The 13,218-nt window shown below is 42.9% G+C and overlaps 1 protein-coding gene across 2 annotated transcripts in view; it reads left to right on the forward strand.

Annotated features, from left to right (window-relative positions):
* The first annotated feature begins 1,568 nt into the window (after positions 1-1,568).
* The window catches only part of nsmaf (neutral sphingomyelinase (N-SMase) activation associated factor), a 69,405-nt gene continuing 57,755 nt past the window's right edge, over positions 1,569-13,218 (forward strand). For both annotated transcript variants that reach the window (XM_048529405.2, XM_048529406.2), the window contains exons 1-3: positions 1,569-1,707; positions 9,834-9,923; positions 11,228-11,306. In XM_048529405.2, the coding sequence (XP_048385362.1) occupies positions 1,661-1,707; positions 9,834-9,923; positions 11,228-11,306 (216 nt within the window). In that variant the 5' untranslated portion in view covers positions 1,569-1,660. The remainder of the gene's footprint in view (positions 1,708-9,833; positions 9,924-11,227; positions 11,307-13,218) is intronic.

Consider the following 13,218-nt stretch of genomic DNA (forward strand, 5'->3'; position numbering starts at 1 on the left):
AACTACAGGAAATGCTACACTTGCCCCCACACCTCCTCCCTCACCCCCATCCCAGGCCCCAAGATGACTTTCCATATTAAGCAAAGGTTCACCTGCACATCTGCCAATGTGGTATACTGTATTCATTGTACCCTGTGTGGCTCCCTCTACATTGGGGAAACCAAGCGGAGGCTTGGGGACCGCTATACAGAACACCTCCACTCGGTTCGCAATAAACAACTGCACCTCCCAGTCGCAAACCATTTTAACTCCCCCTCCCATTCTTTAGATGACATGTCCATCATGGGCCTCCTGCAGTGCCACAATGATACCACCCGAAGGTTGCAGGAGCAGCAACTCATATTCCGCTTGGGAACCCTGCAGCCCAATGGTATCAATGAGGACTTCACCGGCTTCAAAATCTCCCCTTCCCCCACCGCATCCCAAAACCAGCCCAGTTCGTCCCCTTCTCCCACTGCACCACACAACCAGCCCAGCTCTTCCCCCCCACCCACTGCATCCCAAAACCAGTCCAACCTGTCTCTGCCTCCCTAACCGGTTCTTCCTCTCACCCATCCCTTCCTCCCACCCCAAGCCGCACCCCCAGCTACCTACTAACCTCATCCCACCTCCTTGACCTGTCCGTCTTCCCTGGACTGACCTATCCCCTCCCTACCTCCCCACCTATACTCTCCTCTCCACCTATCTTCTTTACTCTCCATCTTCGGTCCGCCTCCCCCTCTCTCCCTATTTATTCCAGTTCCCTCCCCCCATCCCCCTCTCTGATGAAGGGTCTAGGCCCGAAATGTCAGCTTTTGTGCTCCTGAGATGCTGCTTGGCCTGCTGTGTTCATCCAGCCTCACATTTTATTATCTTGGAATCTCCAGCATCTGCAGTTCCCATTATCCTTGACCTGTCCGTCTTCCCTGGACTGACCTATCCCCTCCCTATCTCCGCATCCACACTCTCCTCTCCACCTATCTTCCTCTCCACCCATCTTCGGTCCGCCTCCCCCTCTCTCCCTATTTATTCCAGTTCCCTCTCCCCATCCCCCTCTCTGATGAAGGGTCTAGGCCCGAAACGTCAGCTTTTGTGCTCCTGAGATGCTGCTTGGCCTGCTGTGTTCGTCCAGCTCCACACTTTGTTATCCTCTACCCGTGGGTGGGCTCTGTACCCATTGGGCAGTCCCAGTTCCAGCTGGGCGGTCACTATCCCTAGTAGGCAGTCCCTGTCTCCAATGGGTGGTCGCAGTCCCCGACGGGCGGTCCATTCACCCGGTGGGCGGACCCTGTCGCCGATCGGCTGTCCCTGTCCCCGGATGACTGCCCCTACACCCAGTGGGCTGTCCCTGTACCCAGTGGGCTGTCCCTACACCTGGAAGGCGGTACCAGTACCCAGTGGGCGGTCCCTATCCCCTGTGGGCGGTACCAGTACTGAGTGGGCGGTCCCTACCCCATGGGGGCGGTACCAGTACCCACGGAGCTGTCCCTATCCCTGGTGGGCGGTACCAGTACCCAGAAGGCGGTCCCTATCCCCGGTGGGCGGTACCAGCACCCAGAGGGCGGTCCCTATCTCCGGTGGGCGGTACCAGTACCCAGTGGGCGGTCCCTATCTTCGGTTGTCGGGCAGTTCGAGTGCTCGATCCGGTTCCGTCCTGTGGTCCCGGTGCCTGTTCCTCCCGATGGCCTTCGTGCAGAAGCAGCAGCAGCAGCGTCGCTGTAAAGAGAGGTGAGGAGCCGCGGCTCAGCGCAAAGCTCGCTGCAGATTTACTCGAGCTACGGGCTCTGTTGACAGAAACAGGCCCGAGTCCTGGGCCGAACTAAATCCCGCGGGAGCCCGGGGTCTGGGGACTGGGGACTGGGGACGTGGGACGTGGGACGTGGGACTTGAGACTTGGGGTGGGGGGCGGGGGTGCAATCCAGAGACTGGGATCAGGTCTGGGCTTTGAAGGCTGGCTTTGGGTGTTGGATTGGGGTTTGGAGTCTGGCTGCCTGCAGGTCAGATCAGGGTGGGGTGGGGGGATTGCGGTGTAGAGTTTGGGTTTGGGGTTGGTTGGGGGTTTAGGGTCTGGGGATGGGTTGTGCTGAAGTGGAACTCTCTGCAAGTCGGTTGCAGGTTGAGGGTTGGGGGTGAAGCCTGAGGGTTTTGGGGTTGGGGATTAGGGTCGGCGGTTAGGTGTTTTACTGAACTGGGGGGTCCCTCCAAAGTATTAAGTCGGACCCAATATTTGGAGTATGGTTTGTGTCATGATATAGTGTAGACAGATGAAATCATCTACTGTTGAGAGAGATAATGGGAACTGCAGATGCTGGACACTACTGTCATCTACTGTTGATTCTACACAAATGCACAAAGGTAGTTTCCTTAGTTCACTCAATGCTGAAAAAGAAAAAGAACAAGAGAGGATGCATAAATCAAACTGATCGCCATAATAGAGACTTGCAACAATACAATTGCAGGTTGAGCTCTCTGTGCTCAAGAGCTTCCTGGTGTCAGACTTGGGTCAGCCTCAATTTCTTTGTTTAAGTCTCCTTCCAAATCCCTTGTCCAGGGCTTGTAATTTTAAATAACTTTATAGTTTTCTTGCCCAGTTTGTTTCATTGATGTTGTAATTTAAAAACATAAATCTTTGGTTAATCACTTGATAAAATGACACTCTACTTTCCTGCCCTATAACCATCTGGTGATTGAAACAGGAAATCCTCCTCGCCTCCAGTCTGGTTATTAAAATATTTTTCCTGATCTTTGTTCAGTGCTTCAACTACATTTATTTGAACAAAATCAACTCACAAAATAGATTGACTGTCCTCATCATAAAATGTATTTATTTATGAGTACAGAGAATGAGAGTCATGGATCATAATGTTTATATAGTGAATAACTCAGGCCATAGATGCCAGGTTTAATAATCCCTCTTAGCCAGGTTGAATGTAGGACTTGTTTTCTTTCAGTGTTTCAGAAACTTTAATAACTTCAAGCTCTTTATCACTATGGAGAAAATTCCGTTTGAAATGCAGTTAAGTAATTTGCTGACAGCTATAATTGAAGCTCTGAGGTGAATGATGGTATGGACAAGTATCTCTGTGATTCAGTGCTTATATACAACTGAATCCTGTTAAAGGATACAATGTTTTAGAGAACGTGCAAGCTACAATGTTATAATGTAAGTAGTCAATTTATTGATATCCAACCAAACGTTTTTGGGATGACACAGTGGCTCAGCGGTTAACACTACTGCCTCATGGTGCCAGAGACCTAAGTTCACTTCCAGCCTTGGGCTGTGTAGTGTTTCAATGTTTTGTGTCTGTGTGGGTTTCCTCCCACTGTCCAAAGATGTGCAAGTTATGTGGATTGGCCATGATAACTGTGGGGACAGGTTGGCGGCCTGGGTGGGATGCTCTTCGGAGTATTGGTGCGGACTTGCTTGATGGGTTAAATGTCTTCTTCCACACTGTAGTGATTCGATGATTATCTGTAGTCAAAAATTAAAGGACTGAGTTGCAGCTTAGCTCTACTGCCTTATACTTGAGTAAAATGTGTAGCTCCTGGACTTAATGCTTGTTTGAACTGTATCTGTCCTAACCTTTGCCAATGCAAATGTAACTTTAATTTCCCTCTGTAGGCATTTTCACAGCCACTATGTTACTACATATATTTCAATTATACTTTCAGTCCTCTTACTCCTGCCTTTTTCACTTGTCAGCTTTTGTTTGATTAAGTACAGTTTCTTCTGACTACATGCCTATCCCTGCTGTGTTTAGAAATGTAAGTTGCTGTCATGGGATAAGGTCAAAAGTGACACAAAACCAGGTTGTGGTCCAACAGGTTTATTTGAAAGCACAAGCTTTTGGAGTCTCACTCCTTGTTCAGGCGTTAGTGAGCGAGGTGGCATCAGACACAGAATTTATTAATAAAAGAGCTGATGCAAATGTATTGAACAAACCCAAGATGGCTGTTAAATCTTTAATCAATTAGAAAGATGATGCAGGTTTTGATTGATTTAGTTTGCAAATCCTAGAATTTCTTTCAAATCTCTGCCTTGAGATAAATAAAGGTTTTATCAGTATATCGGAGGTAGTGACTTGAAACAAATTCTGGGATTTGCATATTAATCATTCGAAACCCGCATCTTCTTTCTAACTGATTAAAGATTTTATAGCCATCTTAGTACTGCTCAATACATTTACATCTGTTCTTATGAGCCTTTGATCTTTTGCTTCTAAATTCTGTGTCGTATGCCACCTCTCTCACTAATATCTAAACAAGGAGCAAGACTCTGAAAGCTTGTGTTTTCAGATAATCCTGATGGGCTGTAGTCTGGTGTCGTGTGATTTCTGACCATGTTCACCTCAGCCCACCTGAGCAGCACCTCCACTTCGTGAGTACTGTCGACACTACAAACCACTGGCTGAAAGTGGAGAGGATCTCCAAGAAGATCACGCATATCAACACAAACATCAAGTTTCTACAGAAATGTAAAAAAGCAGAAAAAAAGCCTAAAAGGACTACAGATCACAAACCCACTCAAGTTGACCTCTAACACAGATTACGCTGAGAGACTTTGCCATTGCACCTCTCACAAACTCCTCAGTCATCTTGTACATCAACTCTACAATAGGTACCGTAACCATGAAATCAAGATGGAGTCCTTATGCTCAAGACACAGCAGCACAGTTTCAAGACACTACCAAACAGATGAGGCAGCAGAACTACACAACCTATGTGCACACCTAGAATAAGAAACTGGAGAAACTTGGCATCACCACCAGCAGTGACCAAGCCTCCCCTGCTACCACAGTTGAAAACGGTACCACCATGGGGAAATCCATTGTCAACATATTTGACCACACTCTTCAATGAGATTGAAGTTCTCAGCCGAGAGCTCAATTACTGCCCCACCACAAAGATGGACCCCACTGGTCTCGTGGCAGATACAGAGGAATTCATCAGATGAATGAGACACAGGGAATTCTTCCAAGACGTTCGCAGCAAACCCAATGACACAACCAATGAACTGGATCAGTTGATGGAGAGATCTGTGATGGAGCTGCCAAAGAAGGTGTCGAATTGCACCCCTCTGGAGGGCCATTGCCCTGGGCTTAATACATATGCTTAGTCAGGGAATGCATGAACGCCAAATTCATCAGCCCCACGCATAACCCAGTGCAAAACATCACCTAAGCTCAACGCAACACATGTTCTCAAGACCAATCGCAACTTTGTCTTCAAACCAGTAGACAAGAGGAGGCATCATAATACAGAAAAGAACGGACTTCATTAACAAAGTATACAGACAACTGAACAACCAGAAATCCCACAGATGACTACCTGTCAACCTGACTAAAGAACACATCCGTGAACTCAACAGACTGATCAAGACTTTTGATCCAGTCCTTCAGAATACCCTACGCACTGTCATTGTGTGTACTTCTCATGTAGGGGACTTCTGCTGCCTTCCAAAGATAGGGCATTGGGACCCTGTGTAAGAATCACTCTGGCTGCGTTGAAGGCATCTTGAAACCCATTGTACAGGGAACCTCCAACTTCTGTCACAACACTACGGATTTCTTACAGAATCTGAGCATCCAAGGGCCAATCGAACCAGGAACGTTCCTCGACATAATAGACATTTTGGCACTCTACACCACTATCTCCCATGCCAACGGCACCGCTGCAACAGCCTCAGTACTCAATACCAACAATGTCAATTTGCAGACGCCATCCTACAACTCATCTGCTTCATCCTCAACCACAACATCATCTCCTTCGACAACCAGCTCTTCATCCAGACACATGGAACAGCCATGGGAACCAGATTTTCACCCCAATGTGCCAACATTTTCATGCACAGGTTTGAACAAGATTTCTTTGCTGCACAGAACCTCTGACCAACGTTATACACCAGATACATTGATGACATTTTCTTCCTTTGGACTCATGGCTAGGAATCACTGAAACAAATACGTAGCAATAGCAACAAGCTTCATCCCACCGTCAATCTTGCCATGGACCACTCTTTAGAATCAGTTTCTTTCTTGGACACACATCTCCATCAAGTTGAACACCTCAGTACTTCACTCTACCACAAACCACGGATAATCTCACACTGCTGTACTTCTCTCGCTTCCACTTTAAACATATTAAAACAGTCATTTTTTATGGACGAGCCCTGTGGTGTTCAGATGAGAAGAAATGCAGCAGACACCCGAAGATGTTGAAGGACGCCCTCCTAAGAATGGGATGCGACACTCACCTCATCAGTTGCCAGTTCCAGTGTGCCATAGTGAAATGCCATAATGGCCTCCTCAGAAAACAGACATGGGATATGACCGGTTGAGTACCCTTCGTTGTCCAGTGCTTCCCAGATGCAGAGAAACTACGCCATGTTCTTTGCAGCTTTCAACACATTATCGATTTACAGTGAGCACCTTGTCAAGATCTTCCCTTTGCCTCCGCTTCTCACTTTCAAATAACAGTCAAATCTTAAACAGACTGTGTTGTTTGCAGCAAACTTCCCACCCTTCAGGACAAAATCGACCACAATATCACACAACCCTGTCATGCAGCCTTTGCAAGACATGTCAGATAATTGATATGGACACTACCATCACAAGTGGGAACACCAAACACCATGTGCATGGCAGATCCACGTGACTGAACCAATCTTGTCTATCTCCGATACTGCAGGCTAGCATGCCCCGAGGCATGGTACCTTGGTGAGACCATGCAGACGCTACAGCAATGGATGAATGGACACCATGCAACAATCGCCAGAGAGGAATGTTCCCTCCCAGTAGGGGAACACTTCAGTGTTCGGCCTTGGATCTTTAGGTATACATCTTCCGAGGTGGACTTCGGGATGTACAACAATGTAGAGTCGCTGAGCAGAGACTGATAGACAAGGGCGGTAACCGTGCGTGTGGCCTTAACTGGGAACTTGGATTTCGCGCACGCACACACGCACACACTTGCAGATATGGTCCGTTCTGTTCCGACAGTCAATGTGGCATTTTATAAATTCCCACTTTGGAAATAAAGCCAGCCTGACTCCAAGTTAAAACACAAGATTCTAAACAAGGCCTCACACCTAAAATGCATTTTCTGACCTGAGATATCACCTCTGGGATACTGATAAAATCTTTAGTTGTCGTGGGGCAGTGATTTGAAAGAAATTCTGAGATTTGCACGTTAACCAAGTGAAATCTGCATCTCCTTTCTAATTGATTAAAGATTTAGCAGCCATCTTAGGTGTGTTCAATACATTCGCAACAGTTCTATGACTCTTTGACCTTATAAATTCTGTCTGATGATACCTCTCTCACTAACATCTGCAAAAAGAGCGAGACTCTGAAAGCTTGTGTTTTCTAATAGATCTGTTGGACTTTAATCTCGTATCGTGTCATTTCTGACCTTGTCCATCGCAGTCTAACACTGGCACCTCCACATCGTATCATGGAATAAAGCATTGAATGATGTCTGGCCTTCTTTGTGTTTAGTATTGTAGTTATTTGTTGGTAGTTTACTTGTGTTTTCCAATCGGCTTCTACCAGTATGTGTGTATGTTGCATATTTCATTTAAAATTTAATAAAAATAAGTGACCACAGTACTTTGAGTGTTCCATTTTAGCGTATTATAATTTAAACTTTTAATGTTCATTCCAATTTCTGTAAACTTGTTCCAAATCAGAGGCTGAGTTAAACATAGATTATTGAACTCTTTGCAAAACCTGTGCATTGTGAAGAAGGGTCACTGGACTTGAAACGTTATCTCTGCTTTGTCCCCACAGACGCTGCACAACCTGCTGAGTTTCACCAGTAACGTCTGCTTTTGAGCCACAATAGTTGTTTTCTGACTCCTTAGTCCCTTGGAACCAGGAATGATTTTCATCGCCCCTGGAAGGAATTAAACAGTTGAATGCTGGATCCCTCAGACCCTGCCACAAGTGGGAGAGAGGGTGTTGAGGATTTGGGAGGGTGGAATGCTTATATTTCCTTATGCTTCTTCTGTTTGTTTGCCTGTACCTGGGTTTATTGGACCTGCTCGAAATGCTTAATTCCTTCACAGAAGCTTCTCCTCTGATTTGGTTAGTCCTGGGCAAGAGAATCCCATGAGTTAATGAGGACATTGCACTTCGTCCGGGAGTCTTTGAGGAGCCCCTTGATATTTGCTTTCTGTTAGGAAACACTTCCACACAAAATGTGGCAGAATTTTATAACTTTGCTGGATCAATTGTTACTTTTAAATCTGACTTTTGGATTTTTGTTAAGCGAAGGTATTCAGGAAAATGGGGCAAAGGCAGGTATGTGGCTGCAGATCGACCATGATTTTGTTAAATGTCAAAATAGGCCTAAATTGCTCTACTCCTATTTTATGTTTTTATAATTTATCTTTTGTAGCCTAGAGCTGTGGATGATCTAATGACCCACAGTGTCAACTGTTATCAGCTAAGTGAGTGCCTTAGTTTTGCCCTGCCCCAGGCAGTCTCAGCATTCTGATGATTACAGTTAAGCGGCTAGATTTTATTGATAACAACTTGTACATAAACTGCTTAAGAAACTTTATAGCTTACTGTAGGATCAGGGAGGCAGAAGTATAATGGTAAATGTCACTTGACAATGAAACCAGCATCCCAGACTAATGTTCTGGTGAAATGAGTTTGAATCCCATCATGGTAGATGCTGAAATTTTAATTCAGTAAAAATCTGGAATTAAAAGCTAGTCTGCTGGTGCCCATATAATGATTGTTGTAAATACTCATCTGGGTCTCTAATGTCCTTTAGGGAAGTCAATCTGCCATCCTTATCTGATCTGACCTACATGTGATTCCAGACCCACCTCAATGTGCTTAACTCTTAACTGTCTCTAAAATGATACAGCAAATGACTCAATTCAAGATCAGTAAGGGATGGCCATATGTCTGCATCCAATAAACACATTTTAAAAGTCATACTGTAGAATGAGCAAAAATTAGGACATTAAGTTTGGAGCTCACGGAAATCATGGGACATGGGTCATATTCTTTCATTAGGTCCTTCTTAATGATCTGAATATTAACTTTTGAAGGCATCAAGCTATCAGTCATCTGCATCAAGCATGGCATTTTTTCTTAAATGTAGTATTGCGTTTCTGTTTTTAATGCATCTGATGTGATAAAACTTTGAAGTTTGTAGAAAATACTTTGCAGGTATCATTAAAAGGAAATCCAAAAATCACACTAAAAGATCAAAAGTAGTGACTTTGAATTCAGCCAATATATTTAATGTAACTTCCTACTTTTGGAGATTGGTTTTAAGTGCAAGAAACGTACATGCTGAGGTCTTTGTTTTGGAGCCAAATGATGAAGTTGTCTGATTTGGGTTTTGGGGGATATAACAGGAGAGTGTGCAAGAATGATTGAGGAAATCTATATACATCAAAACTTCAGTCTAAAATTGGTTTAAGTTATTACATGTAAATTTCTCGGGGGAGGATGGGTGAGAGGAGAAACAGGTCATCTCCACTGTTGCCCTGTAATTGTGCTAAATTTCCAAGGATTCTTACAATAGTTTAACTTTTTTTACTTTACTGAGGCAAATTGTGTGTTATGCATGTACTTGGTTTATTAGTAGAATTTTTCGTTTTATAGTGCGTGCTTAATATTCTGTGTGTGTGTGTGAGTGAGACATTTGGTTTAATGCCGGGGTGTTCAGACTATGTGTTTGATTTGAAAACTGCACTCACCTACGGTGTAGGTAAATTGTGTACAAATCTAAGAACTGTACTTCACAACTGCTAATAAGAAAATAAATGTATTGTGTGGGTGCAACTTCGTTTTAGTGCCCCAGTTCATATTGATTTTTTTCATATCAAACAGGTTTTCTCTGCTGATGCTTGACCTTGAAGAATATTACTTTGACCATCACACATTTTATCATGTTTTTACCAACAATAAAGGAGAAGAAAGGTACTGTATGGAATTTTGAAATACCAGTTTAAATTATTGTATTTTGTAAGGGATACCTGCCTCTGCCTACTTGTGCGTTCAAGCAGGAGAGTTAAAGAATCTCAACTTACTGGTTGCGTGGCAATTGGGAGGCTGTGAAGTTTGGCTGTGATCTGTAAAGCAGCTAATCCCAGGCTAAGAAGCAAAAACTGATATGCATTATGGAGAGAATGCTCCCTGATATTTGTTACGAGTTGGAAAATTCCTTTAATTTTAAGCATAGGACCCGAGTTGAATTTTTAGACCTTGATCAAAGTGGTTAAAAGCCAAATATTTTAACCCATATTTTTTAAAAAAATTATGCACTTAAAAAGCAGGAAACAATAATGTCTTTCAGTGTAAGGTTGGGAGAAGGCTCAGTGCTGTCACTTTTCTGATTGACACCTAGTTGCTGGAAATGAATGCAGATGAATGTTAGTTGAGACCAATGCTGCTTCTATTGATATCATCATAAGTGACCACATGGCGGAGGGCTACCAGTACAGGTGGTATGTCTTCAATCTTTTCTAGATTTTTTTTTGTAAAAGAAAAATATAGCATTTTCAACATTGATATCAAATTGTTTTGGTCATGTCCAATTGAACACAAAAAGTTGACATCCAGCAAAATTCTTTCCTCTGTCCAATATAGAAATTTCAGATGGCAATGTACTATGTGCCTCAGTCAATTGTTCGTCCTAGTTATTGTTTATTTTCTTTATATAGTTTACAGTTGTAGGTCAGCTTTGGGTTTTATTAAAGGTAATGTAGCCATAGTCCCAGAAGTTCATAGAGCTGCTCTTTCTTAAGAGAGACGACTAGTAGTGGGTTTAACCTGACGGTTATCTCATGTGAGGGCTGAGTTTGAGACGATGAGACCTTCATGATGACCTCAGCAGGATAGGAATTGAACCCATGCTGTTGACATCACTCTGCAGCAGAAGCCAGCTCTCTAGCCAACTGAGCAATAACTAGCAAACACATACCTAGTGCTTCTGTGTTCATGTTTTATAAGCCATTCCACAGTTCGCAACACTGCTGTTTGTATCTTTGATTTTGCCTCTTTCAGTTACATTCTCTTGTTTCATTAACTGTATATCCATGTTATAGTAATGATTTCTAGTAGGGGTTGATTGTTTAATTTTTTTTTAATATGTATTACATTGTTTCCAACTGGCTAGTTTCTGTAGGTCAAAAAGAAATGCATAGATTTAAGCTCAGTACAATTAATTATTTATCATGTATTTATGTGGACACCAGCATTTTAAATGTATCTGTTTGTTGCAGAACATTTAAAGGTTCCCTGAAGATATGTTCGAAATCCCTGATCTTTGAACCAGATCAAATATCAGAACCTGTATTAAAGGTACTGTCAGTAACAATTGCTTTCATGTTTGCAGTTTACGTATGTTAATACATTTCTATGTGCCTTTATAGTACTTTTCAAATACTATAGCTATACTACTGTCTTGCTCCTTGTTAATGGATATTTGGTGTACACTGGTAAGTTTAAATTTGCCTCGTTCTTTATATTTGCCTTTCAATTCCTTTAGTTTGTAATTTGCATTTCCAGTATAGTGGTGCAACTTTCCAATATGACGTTTCTTCCCTATCTGCCATAAACCACTCGTCCAAAATACAGAGGTTTGTCACTGATCATATTTTCCTTTTTAAAAGTTGTTCAAATTTCTGATGAAGAACTGTGCAACCCCAAACAAATGCCTGCCATCATTGGTGCTTTTTTTGTATTTTTTACTGTTGATAAACTGAATCTGTTCATCCTTTGATTATGTTTAACATCAGTTTTCATGTTTTGTAAGAAAATCCATAAAATACTTGGACAATGCAGTTGTTTGTTTGCTTTTCGTTATCTGCTTTGATAAGTTTCTGTTGTTTCGTTTTTGTTTAATTGTTACATTTGAGTATCCTCAGACTTCTCTTCAAAATTTAATCATGACCAGAAAAGAGTTAGGCACTTTAATCCCACTGCAGCCACGGCCTGCAACCCTGCCTGCATGTTCGTATAATATAGTCTGAAGCTCCATGATAGCACCGTTCATTCTCTACACTCCAGCACCAACTCCCCATATAAAATACAGAAGGAAACAGAGACACACAAATATAAGAGGATCATGAAGACAGGAATGAGGAGGTTCGAGAAAGAGAGAGAGCAAAAGAAATAGGAACTGCAAGAAAGGAAACAGACCTACAGAGAGAGCAGTTATACGCTAGTAGCAGACAACTGAAGAGGAAAAAGTTCCTTCTGGTTATACAACAAGCTTTCCAAATGGATAGCAAGGAATTTTGCTTAGTGAAGTTTGTATTCTTGAAATTCAAAAGGTGTTGTATTGTGAAATTTTGCACATTTATCCAGCATTGGTGTGGGGGTTCTTAGTTCCTCAAAAGTGGAGTCGCAGGTAGACAGGATAGTGAAGAAGGCCTTTGGTATGCTTGCTTTTATTGGTCAGTGCATTGAGTATAGGATTTGGGATGCCCTATTCTGCTGTGCAGGACGTTGAATAGGTCACTTTTGGAGTACTGCATTCATTTCTGAGCTCCCTGCTATAGGAAAGCTTTTGTTAAATTTGAAAGGGTTCAGAAAAGATTTACAAAACTGTTGCTGGGTTTGGGGGGTTTGAGCTAAAGGGAGAGGCTGAATAGGCTAGGGCTATATTCCCTGGAGCATTGGAGCCTAAGAGGTGACCTAACAGAAGTTTATAAAATCATGAGGGGCATGGATAGGGTGAATAGCCAAGATCTTTTTCCCTAGGATAGGGGAGATCAAAATTAGAGAGCATGGTTTTAAGGTGAGAAGGGAAAGAGTTCAAAGGGACTTAAAGCTGCATGTATGGAATGAACTGCAAGTGAAAATGGTGGAGACTGGGACAATTACAACATTTAAAAGGCATCTGGATAGCTATGCAGATAACAATGGTTTAGAAGGATATTGGCCACTTGCTGGCAAATGGGACTAGATTAATTTAGGATGGTTGGTCGTCATGGACCAGTTGGACTGATGGGTCTGTTTCTGTACTATACATCTCTATGACTCATTAACTTTATAATACAGAAGGGGGCAATGGAGGACACCTATTCTCTGTGTATGCACAGAACGAAGAAAAAGGTGACATATCTAAGGAAAGTTCTTGCCTTAAGGGCAATATCTTTGGTATTTGGTATTATGTACATTCCAAGTTACATTATGATTTCATTGTTTTCAGTCAGGATTGGCATTAGGTCAAACAGCTCATGCGGCTGGATTGCTGCTTCGCAATGCA

Source organism: Stegostoma tigrinum, chromosome 5 (genome assembly GCF_030684315.1).
Source record: "Stegostoma tigrinum isolate sSteTig4 chromosome 5, sSteTig4.hap1, whole genome shotgun sequence".
Classification (NCBI taxonomy): Eukaryota; Metazoa; Chordata; class Chondrichthyes; order Orectolobiformes; family Stegostomatidae; genus Stegostoma; species Stegostoma tigrinum.